Source organism: Bombina bombina, chromosome 2 (assembly GCF_027579735.1).
Source record: "Bombina bombina isolate aBomBom1 chromosome 2, aBomBom1.pri, whole genome shotgun sequence".
Classification (NCBI taxonomy): domain Eukaryota; kingdom Metazoa; phylum Chordata; class Amphibia; order Anura; family Bombinatoridae; genus Bombina; species Bombina bombina.
In genome coordinates this window covers 1,113,477,944-1,113,490,812 of record NC_069500.1, presented here as the reverse complement: position 1 = coordinate 1,113,490,812, position 12,869 = coordinate 1,113,477,944, and the positions used below count along the sequence as shown (strand labels likewise).

Genomic DNA, 12,869 nt, shown 5'->3' with positions numbered 1-12,869 from the left:
AATTGGAATTGAAGGGACGCCATCTTGGATGACGTCCCTTAAAGGAACCTTCAGTCGTCGGTTGAAGAGGATGGCTCCATGTCGGCTCCTTTGAAGATGGCTCCGCTCCGGATGAATGAAGATTGAAGACGCCGCCTGGATGAAGACTTCTACCGGATGAAGGACCTTCTCTGCGCACCTTGGATGAAGATTTCGGCCCGGTTGGGTGAAGACGACTCAAGGTAGGGAGAGCTTCAGGGGGTTAGCGTTAGGTTTTTTAAGGGGGTTTGGGTGGGTTAGAGTAGGGGTATGTGGGTTGTGGGTTTTAATGTTGGGGGGGTTGTATTTTTTTTACCGGTAAAAGAGCTGATTACTTTGGGGCAATGCCCCGCAAAAAGCCCTTTTAAGGGCTGGTAAAAGTGCTGATTAATTTTGTAATTTAGAATAGGGTAGGGCATTTTTTTATTTTGGGGGGATTTTTTATTTTATTAGGGAGCTTAGATTAGGTGTAATTAGTTTAAACTTCTTGTAATTTTTTCTATTTTTTTGTAATTTAGTGTTTGTTTTTTTGTATTATAGATTAGTTTATTTAATTGTATTTTAGTTTAGCTAATTGTAGTTAATTTATTTAATTAATTTAATGATAGTGTAGTGTTAGGTGTATTTGTAACTTAGGTTAGGATTTATTGTACAGGTAATTTTGTACTTATTTTAACTAGGTAGCTATTAAATAGTTATTAACTATTTAATAGCTATTGTACCTAGTTAAAATAAATACAAAGTTGCCTGTAAAATAAATATAAATCCTAAAATAGCTACAATGTAACTATTAGTTATATTGTAGCTATATTAGGGTTTATTTTATAGGTAAGTATTTAGTTTTAAATAGGAATAATTTATTTAATTATAGGAATATTATTTTGTTTAGTTTAAATTATATTTAAGTCAGGCGGTGTTAGGGTTAGACTTCGGTTTAGGGGTTAATAACTTTATTATAGTAGCGGCGACGTTGCTGGCGGGAGATTAGGGGTTAATAATTGTAGGTAGGTGATGGCGATGTTAGGGAGGGCAGATTAGGGGTTAATAACATGTATTATAGTGTTTGCGAGGCGGGAGTGTGGCAGTTTAGGGGTTAATACATTTATTATAGTGGCGACAAGGTCCGGTCGGCAGATTAGGGGTTAATAAGTGTAGGTAAAGTAGCGACGTTTGGGGGGGCAGATTAGGGGGTAATAAATATAGGTGTCTGCGATGTTAGGGGCAGCAGATTAGGGGTTCATAGGGATAATGTAGGTTGCGGCGGTGTCCGGAGCGGCAGATTAGGGGTTAATAATATAATGCAGGTGTCAGCGATAGCGGGGGCGGCAGATTAGGGGTTAATAAGTGTAAGGTTAGGGGTGTTTAGACTCGGGGTTCATGTTAGGGTGTTAGGTGCAGACTTAGAGAGTGTTTCCCCATAGGAAATGGGGATATCGTGCACGAGCACGTTTTTCCAGCTTACCGCTACCGTAGGCAACGCTGGTATTGAGGGTTGAAGGGAAGGTAAATTATGCTCTACGCTCCCTTTTCTGAGCCTAACGCAGCCACTCAGACAAATCTAAATACCAGCGTTATTTTAAGGGTGCGCTGGGAAAAAAAGCAGCGTTAGCTATGCGGGTCTTTACCGACAAAACTCTAAATCTAGGCGCATGTTTTTTCAGAGTGTATAGTATGTTTAATTACTCGGTTCAATACTTATGATTACTTTTGGAAAAATCCTATTAAAATCCATGTAAACTCCTTTTTTTGGTATAAAGCTAGAAAAAAATGGTATTCACTCACTGGTATATGTCAAACAATATTCCTAAATATTTTGAAAAATTAATATCTGTTTGAAAAAAAAAAATGTTTGGAAGAGACACACAGCCAAAACAGTTGTTAATACCACCCAAGTTTAATGGAAAAATGTGCTATAAAGTTAAATATGGGATAATCTACTTATCAGGTTTTTATAATTCATTGAAACAATACATTTATTAATATGACATAGTTCCTGTCTCTTTCCCCTCTAGATGCAAGCTGAGCATTATTATTTCTATAAATGTGCCAAAAGTCAGTTTTTCACTTTAACCTTGATCTCAAAATTCAGGCATATTATTCAAACAATGGCAAAAATGTTAGCATTTAAAAAACACTTTATTTAAGTAAAATTAAAGTCACTCGGCTAGATTACGAGTTTTGCGGTAAGCTTAAAAAGCAGCGTTAACAGGTCCTAACACTGCTTTTTTACGACTGCTGGTATTAAGAGTCTTGCAGGTATAGGTGTACCGCACACTTTTTTGGCCTTACCGCAAACTAACTTACATAAATTTCTTAAAGGCTTTTTTTCTATGGGACTTTCATAGCGCCGGCATTAGGAGTCTGCCTGGGAGGCTAAAAAGTGAGCGGTACACCCTCTACCGCCAAGATTCCTAACGCTTTTTAAAGTCAGTAGTTATGAGTTTTACACTACAACGCTGTAGCATAAAACTCATAACTAAAGTGCTAAAAAGTACACTAACACCCATAAACTACCTATTAACCCCTAAACTGAGGCCCTCCCGCATCGCAAACACTAAAATGAAATTATTAACCCCTAATCTGCCGCTCCGGACATCGCCGCCTCTATGATAAACATATTATTCCCTAAACCGCCGCACTCCCGCCTAGCAAACACTAGTTAAATATTATTAACCCCTAATCTGCCGCCCCTAACATCGTCGACACCTACATTATACTTATTAACCCCTAATCTGCCGCTTCAGACATCGCCGCCACCTACATTATACTTATGAACCCCTAATCTGCTGCCCCCAACATCGCCGTCACCTACATTATATTTATTAACCCCTAATCTGCCGTCCCCAACGTCGCCGCCACTATTCTAAATTTATTAACCACTAAACCTAAGTCTAACCCTAACACCCCCTAATAATTTAAATAAATCTAAAATTCCTATCATTAACTAAATTATTCCTATTTAAAACTAAGTATTTACCTATGAAATAAATCCTAAGATAGCTACAATATAACTAATAGTTACATTGTATCTAGCTAAGGGTTTATTTTTATTTTACATGCAAGTTTGTATTTATTTTAACTAGGTAGAATAGTTATTAAATAGTTAATAACTATTTAGTAACTACCTAGCTAAAATAAATACAAATTTACCTGTAAAATAAAACCTAACCTAAGTTACACTAACACCTAACACTACACTACAATTAAATAACTTACCTAAATTAAATACAATTAAATAAATTAAATACAATTAGATAAATTACATAACAAAACACTAAATTACAGAAAATAAAAAACAAATTACAAGATATTTAAACTAATTAGACCTAATCTAAGAGCCCTATCAAAATAAAAAAAGCCCCCCCAAAATAAAAAAACCCTAGCCTAAACTATCAATAGCCCTTAAAAGAGCCTTTTGCGGGGCATTGCCCCAAATAAATCAGCTCTTTTACCTGTAAAAAAAAAAATACAAACAACCCCCCCAACAGTAAAACCCACCACCCACACAACCAACACCCCAAATAAAACCCTAACTAAAAAAACCTAAGCTCCCCATTGCCCTGAAAAGAAGGGCATTTGGATGGGCATTGCCCTTAAAAGGGCATTTATCTCTATTGCTGCCCAAAGCCCTAACCTTAAAATAAAACCCACCCAATACACCCTTAAAAAATCCTAACACTAACCCCCGAAGATTCACTTACCGGGAGAAGTCTTTATCCCCAACGAAGCCGGCAGAAGTGGTCCTCACAAGAACTGCTGGTGCAATGATAAATGCCGAGAGCGTATGCTGTCTGCATTTATCGATGTGCAGCGGACATGATACGCAATATCGGATCATGTCCGCACACATCATGATAAATAGGCCCCTTGGTATCATTTTTATCCATTTGGAGTAAGGCAGCGTGGGTTGTAGCTTTGCTCTATTCTAAAGGAAATAGAGATGATGATTGTGATTTGTTTCAGTGCAGCACATTTGCTATTGCAGGGGATTACATTCTTTTGGTCTTTAACAACGTAGCCTGCAGTTATTGCAGAGATCCAGGAATGCAAGAATATATACCCTTTGTTTGTTCACATCCCAGGTGTTTATGCACTAAAGCCTTAAGCATAGTGAACCCTCATGCTAGTTCAGGAGAGTGGCAACTTGTAGAATTAGTCTTAGTCCAAAAAAGCATGTAACACTCACTATTATGAGAATAGGATTTTATTTCAAGTATGAAGAGATGAATATATATCTTTTATTATCCTTGCTCTATTTTCTCCAACATTGGTGTGTCCGGTCCACGGCGTCATCCATTACTTGTGGGAAATATTCTCCCCCACAGGGAAAGGCAAGGAGAGCACACAGCAAGAGCTGTCCATATAGCTCCCCCTCTGGCTCCGCCCCCCAGTCATTCTCCTTGCCGCTCTGAACAAGTAGCATCTACCACGGGGATGGCGAGGAGTTTGTGGTGTTAGTTGTAGTTTTTTATTCTTCTATCAAGAGTTTGTTATTTTAAAATAGTGCTGGCTTGTACTATTTACTCTATAACAGAAAAGTGATGAAGATTTCTGTTTAAGAGGGCTATGATTTTAGCAGACAGTAACTAAAATCCATTACTGTTATCACGCAGGACTGTTGAAACAAGAGAACTTCAGTTGGGGGTAACAGTTTGCAGACTCATCTGCTTCAGGTATGACTGGTCTCCTTCTAACAACACAGGCTAATGCTAGATGACAGTCATATTTCCCCTCAGGGGAAAAAGTAAGCCATTTTTCTTTCACCTCAGCAAAAAAGATAACAGGCTTCCCCTTTTTGTTTTTTATGCTGGTAGACACTGTTAGGGGCAAAATCGATTGGTTTTTATTACAATATGATACCATTTGAAATATTTTATAAGCTCACATACACTGGGGAACGTTTTTTATTGATCTGGCTTGTTTTAGACACCTAAATCTAGTCAGGAAGGCCCCTTCACTCTAGTGTGCTGAGGGAGGAAGCCTCATTTTGGTGCTTCAGCTGCACAGTTGATTTACAAGGCAGTGCATGCAGATAGGGTCCTGTGGCTCAGAAAGTGACTCCAAAAGGCTTTTTTCTGTGAATGGTGACCCCTAAGGAAGGTAAAAAGCTGCAACAAGGCTGTAGCAGGGATTGTAGTGTATAAAAACGGTTAAATCCAACAATTAGCTCCGGTTTGCTTGTTTTAAGAGCTAGAGTCTCCATATTTGCTGTGCAATACTTTCTAAGCATTAAGACACTGGGGTCCAAATTTCAGAAAAATCGGATATTGCCTTCATAGTTTTTTGAACATTCAGAAATAAATGTGTCATTTTATTATTTAAAGAGACAGTAACGTTTTTGTTTAAAATCGTTTTTATTGCATTGTTTGCCTGCCTAAATCTGTTTAACATGTCTGTTCCATCAGATAACCTATGTTCTGTGTGTATAGAGACAAATGTGGTTCCCCCTTCAAGTGTTTGTGATAATTGCGCCATAGCGTCCAAACAAAATCAGGACAGCTCTGTTATTTTTCATAATGTTGCCCAAGATGATTTATCTAATGAAGGTAGTGGGGATAGCTCTACATCCTCTCCTTCTGTGTCTACACCAGCTTTGCCCGCGCAGGCGACACCTAGCGCGCCAGTGCTTATTTCTATGAAACAATTATCAGTAGTAGTGGATAATTCTATAGCAAATCTTTTATCCAAACTGCCAGCTTTTCAGAGAAAGCGTGATTGTTCAGTTTTAAATACAGATAAAAAGGATGAACAATCAGACGCTGACGATGCCTTATCTATTTTACCCTCGCATCAATCGGAATTGGCTGTAAGGGAAGGGCTGTCTGAGGGTGAAATTTCAGATTCAGGAAAAATTTCTCAACAGGCAGAACCTGATCTAGTGGCATTTAAGTTTAAACTAGAACATCTCCGCGCTTTGCTTAAGGAGGTATTAACTACTCTGGATGACTGTGATTCCATGGTAGTACCAGAGAAGTTGTGCAAATTGGACAAATTTTTAGAGGTCCCAGTGCACGACGACGCTTTTCCAATACCTAAGAGGGTAGCGAACATAGTGGAAAAGGAGTGGGAGAAGCCAGGTGTACCCTTTGCCCCACCTCCTATATTTAAGAAAATGTTTCCCATAGTAGACCCTAGAAGGGACGCATGGCAAACGGTCCCGAAGGTTGAGGGAGCTGTTTCAACACTAGCGAAGCGCACAACTATTCCTATAGAGGACAGCTGCGCTTTCAAAGATCCTATGGATAAAAAATTGGAAGGATTGCTTAAAAAGATTTTTGTTCAGCAAGGGTTCATCCTTCAACCAGCTACGTGTGTTATTACTGTCACTTCAGCGGCGTCCTTTTGGTTCGAAGAACTAGAAAGGTCGCTCCAGAAAGAGACTTCCTATGAAGAAGTCATGGACAGAATTCATGCATTAAAGTTAGCTAATTCCTTTATATTGGATGCCGCCTTTCAAATAACGAAATTGGCGGCGAAAAACTCAGGTTTTGCTATAGTAGCGCGGAGGGCGCTTTGGCCAAAATCCTGGTCGGCAGATGTGTCGTCCAAGACTAAGTTACTGAATATTCCTTTCAAGGGTAAGACCCTTTTTGGGCCGGAATTGAAGGAAATTATTTCAGACATCACTGGGGGTAAGGGCCATGCCCTCCCACAGGATAGGCCTTTTAAGGCTAAGAACAAGTCTAATTTTCGTTCCTTTCGCAATTTCAGGAACGGACCGGCTAATAACTCCACTGCCGCTAGACAAGAAGGTAACGCGGCCCAGCCCAAACCCGCTTGGAAGCCCATGCAAGGCTGGAACAAGGGTAAACAAACCAAGAAACCTGCTGCTACTACCAAGACAGCATGAAGGGGTAGCCCCCGATCCGGGACCGGATCTGGTAGGGGGCAGACTATCTCTCTTCGCTCAGGCTTGGGCAAGAGATGTTCTGGATCCCTGGGCACTAGAGATAGTTTCCAAGGGATACCTGTTAGAATTCAAGGGACTTCCTCCAAAGGGAAGGTTCCACCTGTCTCGCTTATCTTCAGACCAGATAAAGAAACAGGCATTCTTACATTGTGTAAGAGACCTATCAAAGATTGGAGTGATAAACCCAGTCCCCTCCGGGGAACAAGGTCTAGGTTTTTACTCAAACCTGTTTGTGGTTCCCAAAAAAGAGGGAACTTTCAGGCCAATTCTGGATTTAAAGATATTAAACAAGTTCCTCAGAGTTCCATCCTTCAAGATGGAAACCATTCGGACAATCTTACCGACAATCCAACAGGGTCAATTTTTGACTACCGTGGATCTAAAGGATGCGTATCTGCATATCCCAATCCACAAATCTCATCATCAGTTCCTGAGGTTCGCCTTTCTGGACAAACATTACCAGTTTGTGGCTCTTCCATTCGGTTTAGCCACCGCTCCCAGAATTTTCACAAAGGTGCTAGGGTCCCTTCTAGCGGTCCTAAGGCCGAGGGGCATCGCTGTAGCACCTTATCTAGACGACATCCTAATCCAAGCGTCGTCCCTTTCCAAAGCGAGGGCTCATACAGACATTGTGTTGGCCTTTCTCAGATCTCACGGGTGGAAGGTGAACATAGAAAAAAGTTCACTGTCACCGTCCACAAGGGTTCCTTTTCTGGGAACAATAATAGATTCTGTGGAAATGAAGATCTTTCTCACAGAAGTCAGAAAGGCAAAGCTTCTAAAAGCTTGTCGAGTTCTTGATTCTATTCCTCAACCCTCCATAGCTCAATGCATGGAAGTAATAGGACTAATGGTCGCAGCAATGGATGTGGTTCCTTTTGCTCGAATTCATCTAAGACCATTACAGCTATGCATGCTCAATCAGTGGAATGGGGACTATACAGACTTGTCTCCCCAAATTCAAGTAGATCAGGTAACCAGGGACTCACTTCTCTGGTGGTTGACCCAGGATCACCTGTCTCAGGGAATGAGTTTCCGCAGACCGGAGTGGGTCATTGTCACGACCGACGCCAGCCTCTTGGGGTGGGGCGCGGTCTGGGACTCCCTGAAAGCTCAGGGCCTATGGTCGCGGGAAGAGTCGCTTCTCCCGATAAACATTTTGGAACTAAGAGCTATATTCAATGCGCTCCTGGCTTGGCCTCAGCTAGCGGAAGCCAGGTTCATAAGATTTCAGTCGGACAACATAACGACTGTTGCGTACATCAATCATCAGGGGGGAACAAAGAGTTCCCTAGCGATGAAGGAAGAAACCAAGATAATCCAATGGGCAGAGAATCACTCCTGCCATCTATCTGCTATTCACATCCCAGGAGTAGACAACTGGGAGGCGGACTATTTGAGTCGTCAGACTTTCCATCCGGGGGAGTGGGAACTCCATCCGGAGGTCTTTGCTCAGTTAACCCAATTATGGGGCATTCCAGACATGGATCTAATGGCGTCCCGTCAGAACTTCAAGATACCTTGCTACGGGTCCAGATCCAGGGATCCCAAGGTGACTCTAGTGGATGCATTAGTGGCGCCTTGGTCGTTCAACCTAGCATATGTGTTTCCACCGTTTCCTCTCCTTCCCAGGCTCATAGCCAGGATCAAACAGGAAAAGGCCTCGGTGATTCTGATAGCTCCTGCGTGGCCACGCAGGACTTGGTATGCAGACCTGGTGAATATGTCATCGGCTCCACCATGGAAGCTACCTTTGAGACAGGATCTTCTAGTACAAGGTCCATTCGAACATCCAAATCTAGTTTCTCTGCAGCTGACTGCTTGGAAATTGAACGCTTGATTTTATCCAAGCGTGGGTTTTCAAATTCTGTGATAGATACTCTGGTCCAAGCCAGAAAACCTGTGACTAGAAAGATTTACCATAAAATATGGAAAAGATATATCTGTTGGTGTGAATCCAAAGGATTCTCCTGGAGTAAGATTAAAATTCCAAAGATTCTCTCCTTTCTCCAAGAAGGTTTGGATAAAGGGTTGTCAGCTAGTTCTCTAAAAGGACAGATTTCTGCATTATCCGTCTTGTTGCACAAACGACTGGCAGCTTTGCCAGATGTACAAGATTTTGTTCAGGCTTTGGTTAGAATCAAGCCTGTTTACAGACCCATGACTCCTCCTTGGAGTCTAAATTTAGTTCTTTCAGTTCTTCAAGGGGTTCCGTTTGAACCTTTACATTCCATAGATATTAAGTTATTATCTTGGAAAGTTCTGTTTTTGGTTGCTATTTCTTCTGCTAGAGGAGTTTCTGAATTATCTGCTTTGCAGTGTAATCCACCATATCTGGTTTTTCATTCAGATAAGGTTGTTTTGCGTACTAAGCCTGGTTTTCTTCCAAAAGTTGTTTCCAACAAGAACATCAACCAGGAAATAGTTGTTCCTTCTTTGTGTCCGAATCCAGTTTCAAAGAAGGAACGTTTATTACACAATTTAGATGTTGTTCGTGCTTTAAAGTTCTATTTAGAAGCAACAAAAGATTTTAGACAAACCTCATCTTTGTTTGTCGTTTACTCTGGTAAGAGGAGAGGTCAAAAAGCTACTGCTACCTCTCTCTCTTTCTGGCTGAAAAGCATTATCCGCTTGGCTTATGAGACTGCCGGACGGCAGCCTCCTGACCGTATCACAGCTCACTCTACTAGGGCTGTGGCTTCCACATGGGCCTACAAGAACGAGGCTTCTGTTGACCAGATATGTAAGGCAGCGACTTGGTCTTCTCTGCACACTTTTGCCAAATTCTACAAATTTGATACTTTTGCTTCTTCGGAGGCTATTTTTGGGAGAAAGGTTTTGCAAGCCGTGGTGCCTTCCGTTTAGGTAACCTGATTTGCTCCCTCCCTTCATCCGTGTCCTAAAGCTTTGGTATTGGTTCCCACAAGTAATGGATGACGCCGTGGACCGGACACACCAATGTTGGAGAAAAAAGAATTTATGCTTACCTGATAAATTACTTTCTCCAACGGTGTGTCCGGTCCACGGCCCGCCCTGGTTTTTTAATCAGGTTGAAAATTTTTTCTTTATACACTACAGTCACCACGGCACCCTATAGTTTCTCCTTTTTCTCCTAACCGTCGGTCGAATGACTGGGGGGCGGAGCCAGAGGGGGAGCTATATGGACAGCTCTTGCTGTGTGCTCTCCTTGCCTTTCCCTGTGGGGGAGAATATTTCCCACAAGTAATGGATGACGCCGTGGACCGCACACACCGTTGGAGAAAGTAATTTATCAGGTAAGCATAAATTCTGTTTTTCCATTTCTTTTTTATTTAACAGTTAAAAGAGACAATGTAGTCCAAATTAAACTTTTATGATTCAGATAGGGCATTCAATTTAAACAACTTTTCAATTTACTTTTTGCATCAAATTTGCTTTGTTCTCTCAGTTTATTTGTTCTCTTGGTATTCTTTGTTGAAAGCTAAACCTAGGTAGGCTCACATGCTAATTTTTAAGCCCTTGAAGGCTGTCTCATATCTCATTTTTTTATATCTAGACAGCACTAGTTCAGGTGTGTCATATAGATAACATTGTGCTCACTCCTGTCGAGCACTGATTGGCTAAAATGCATGTCTGTCAAAAGAACTGAGATAAGGGGATAGTCTGCAGAGGCTTAGACACAAAGTAATCACAGAGGTAAAAAGTGTATTAGTGTAACTGTGTTGGTTATGCAGAACTGGGGAATGGGTAATAAAGGCATTAGCTATCTTTTTAAACAATAATTATCTAGAGTATACTGTCCTTTTAAGTTACAATTATTAGTTGTTAGCTTTTAGATCAGGTTCTGCAGTAAGAAAATATATAGAAAACAAATTCAAACAAAATGTTTTTTTTTGCAGGAGGAGATGAACAAAATGGAAGAAGCAAAAGCAGCTTTCTATGCATGGAAAGCTGAGAAGTCAAAAGAAATGAAAAAGCATGTAATAGAGCAGAGGCAATCGGCAGGCAAGAAAATGAAGGAAATACAAGAACTTGCCTATAAGAAAGATGAATCTAAGAAGGTACAAATGTTATTGTGTTAAATAAAAACTAAGTAGTAAAACTCATGTTATACATTACACAAACTATATAACAAGGTGATGAGATTTGTTATGTCTACAGATAATTGTCAGATTTCATTAAAAGAGCATAAATTAAACTATCCACTATCGCTAGAGCAGATTATTTTTGGACTAACCTCTATATATTACAAAAATGCTGCCCCAAGTAATGTGTATAGGCAGATCAGCCAATAAGTGGCTTTACAGAGCTTATGGATTGTATATATCATTGAGGATAATCTTTGCCTATGTTCTTCCAATTGAATTTTCTCAAAGCATTTTACCTCTGAGCATGGTTATAACCTATGTAGCAATCATATGCCATTAATACATTATAAACTTTTGCTTTCAGTACACATTTGCTAAATCTGGTTACCAATCTGAAGTTTGTCACTATTTTTAAATGTTTCTGTTTTAAAATTTCTGTCTATAAAAGGAATCTTTTTGGTCAATTTAGAAAACAATATCCATTGTCAAAGCTTTATTGTCGGTATTGAGTTATGTTTCTGTATTGATTTATGTTTCAAGCACACTGCTAGTAATCATCCTGTTGTGAGCTACCATAAGCCTGCAGGTTATTGATTCTTAATAATCAGCAAGTCTTGTATAGATAATTATCTCTTGTATATTACCTTAATTAAGCAGTACAGTATATGCAGCACTGATTTTAGCTGCCTTACATTATACATTACATGCCTATACATACAATGCCTATACATTACGTGCATATTTTCAGTCTAATTCTCTAATTCTTAACTTGCATTTTATGTACTGTCTTTTGTCAATCCTCTTAAAGGGACAGTCAATTTAAAAAAAAAACTTTCATTATTTAAATAGGGCATGTAATTTTAAACTTTCCAATTTACTTTTATTACCAATCTTGGTATTCTTAGTTTAAAGCTAAACCTAGGAGGTTCATATGCTAATTTCTTAGACCTTGAATGCCGCCTCTAATCTTAAAAAGCATTTTGACAGTTTTTCACCACTAGAGGGCATTAGTTAATGTGTTTCATATAGATAACATTAAGCTCAGGCACGTGAAGCTCCTAGGAGTGAGCACTGATTGGCTAAAAATGCAATTCTGTCAAAAAAAATTAAATAAGGGGGCAGTTTGCAGAGGCTTAGATACAAGGTAATTACAGGGGTAAAACGTGTATTATTAACTGTGTAGGTTATGCAAAAATGGGGAATGGGTAATAAAGGGATTATCTACCTTTTTAAACTACAAAAATTCTGATGTTGACTGTCCCTTTAAGATGCACCAATGTGCACACATAGGGCTGTATTACGAGTGGCGTGCTAACTGTTGCACGCAAGTGATATGGGGTTTATCACGGGTGCTTGCTCGTCGGAAGTAGGGCGCGTATTACAAGTTGAGAGTAAACGAGTTTGCTTGAGCGTAGTTTCATTTAACGTGCCTCAGGTTACCACGACTTCAGACCTCTCGAATAAAAAGTTGCACAAAAAAAACCATCAAAAATACATTAAAAAGTACAGTTTCACTCATAATAACAACATCTAATAAAAGGTATTTTAAAAAAAATTGCAATAAAAAGTTATAAGGGCTCAAAGATATGAGGTCTCAGGTGTTTGAAAAAAAAAAGAGCTGCAAATGGCTTTAACAAAGAGATTCATACATATACATGTCTAAATTATATATATATATATATATATATATATATATGTATGTAACTATATATAGATAGATATCTTACCAAAAAAAAAAATCAGATATTAATAGAATTATGTATTTATGAATACATAAAAAAATAAATCTTCTTTGAGAAATATTCATGTTTCAAGTAGGTTAGCACACTTGAGAAAATGCGATCGGATTTGTGCATGAGTAAGGGTGTTTTCAC

The 12,869-nt window shown here is 39.5% G+C and overlaps 1 protein-coding gene across 1 annotated transcript in view; it reads left to right on the top strand.

The window, feature by feature from the left end:
• Positions 1–12,869, top strand: part of MAP9 (microtubule associated protein 9) — a 263,616-nt gene that overhangs the window by 218,829 nt on the left and 31,918 nt on the right. The window contains exon 10 of the mRNA XM_053703765.1: positions 10,807–10,968. Within this exon, the coding sequence (XP_053559740.1) occupies positions 10,807–10,968 (162 nt within the window). The remainder of the gene's footprint in view (positions 1–10,806; positions 10,969–12,869) is intronic.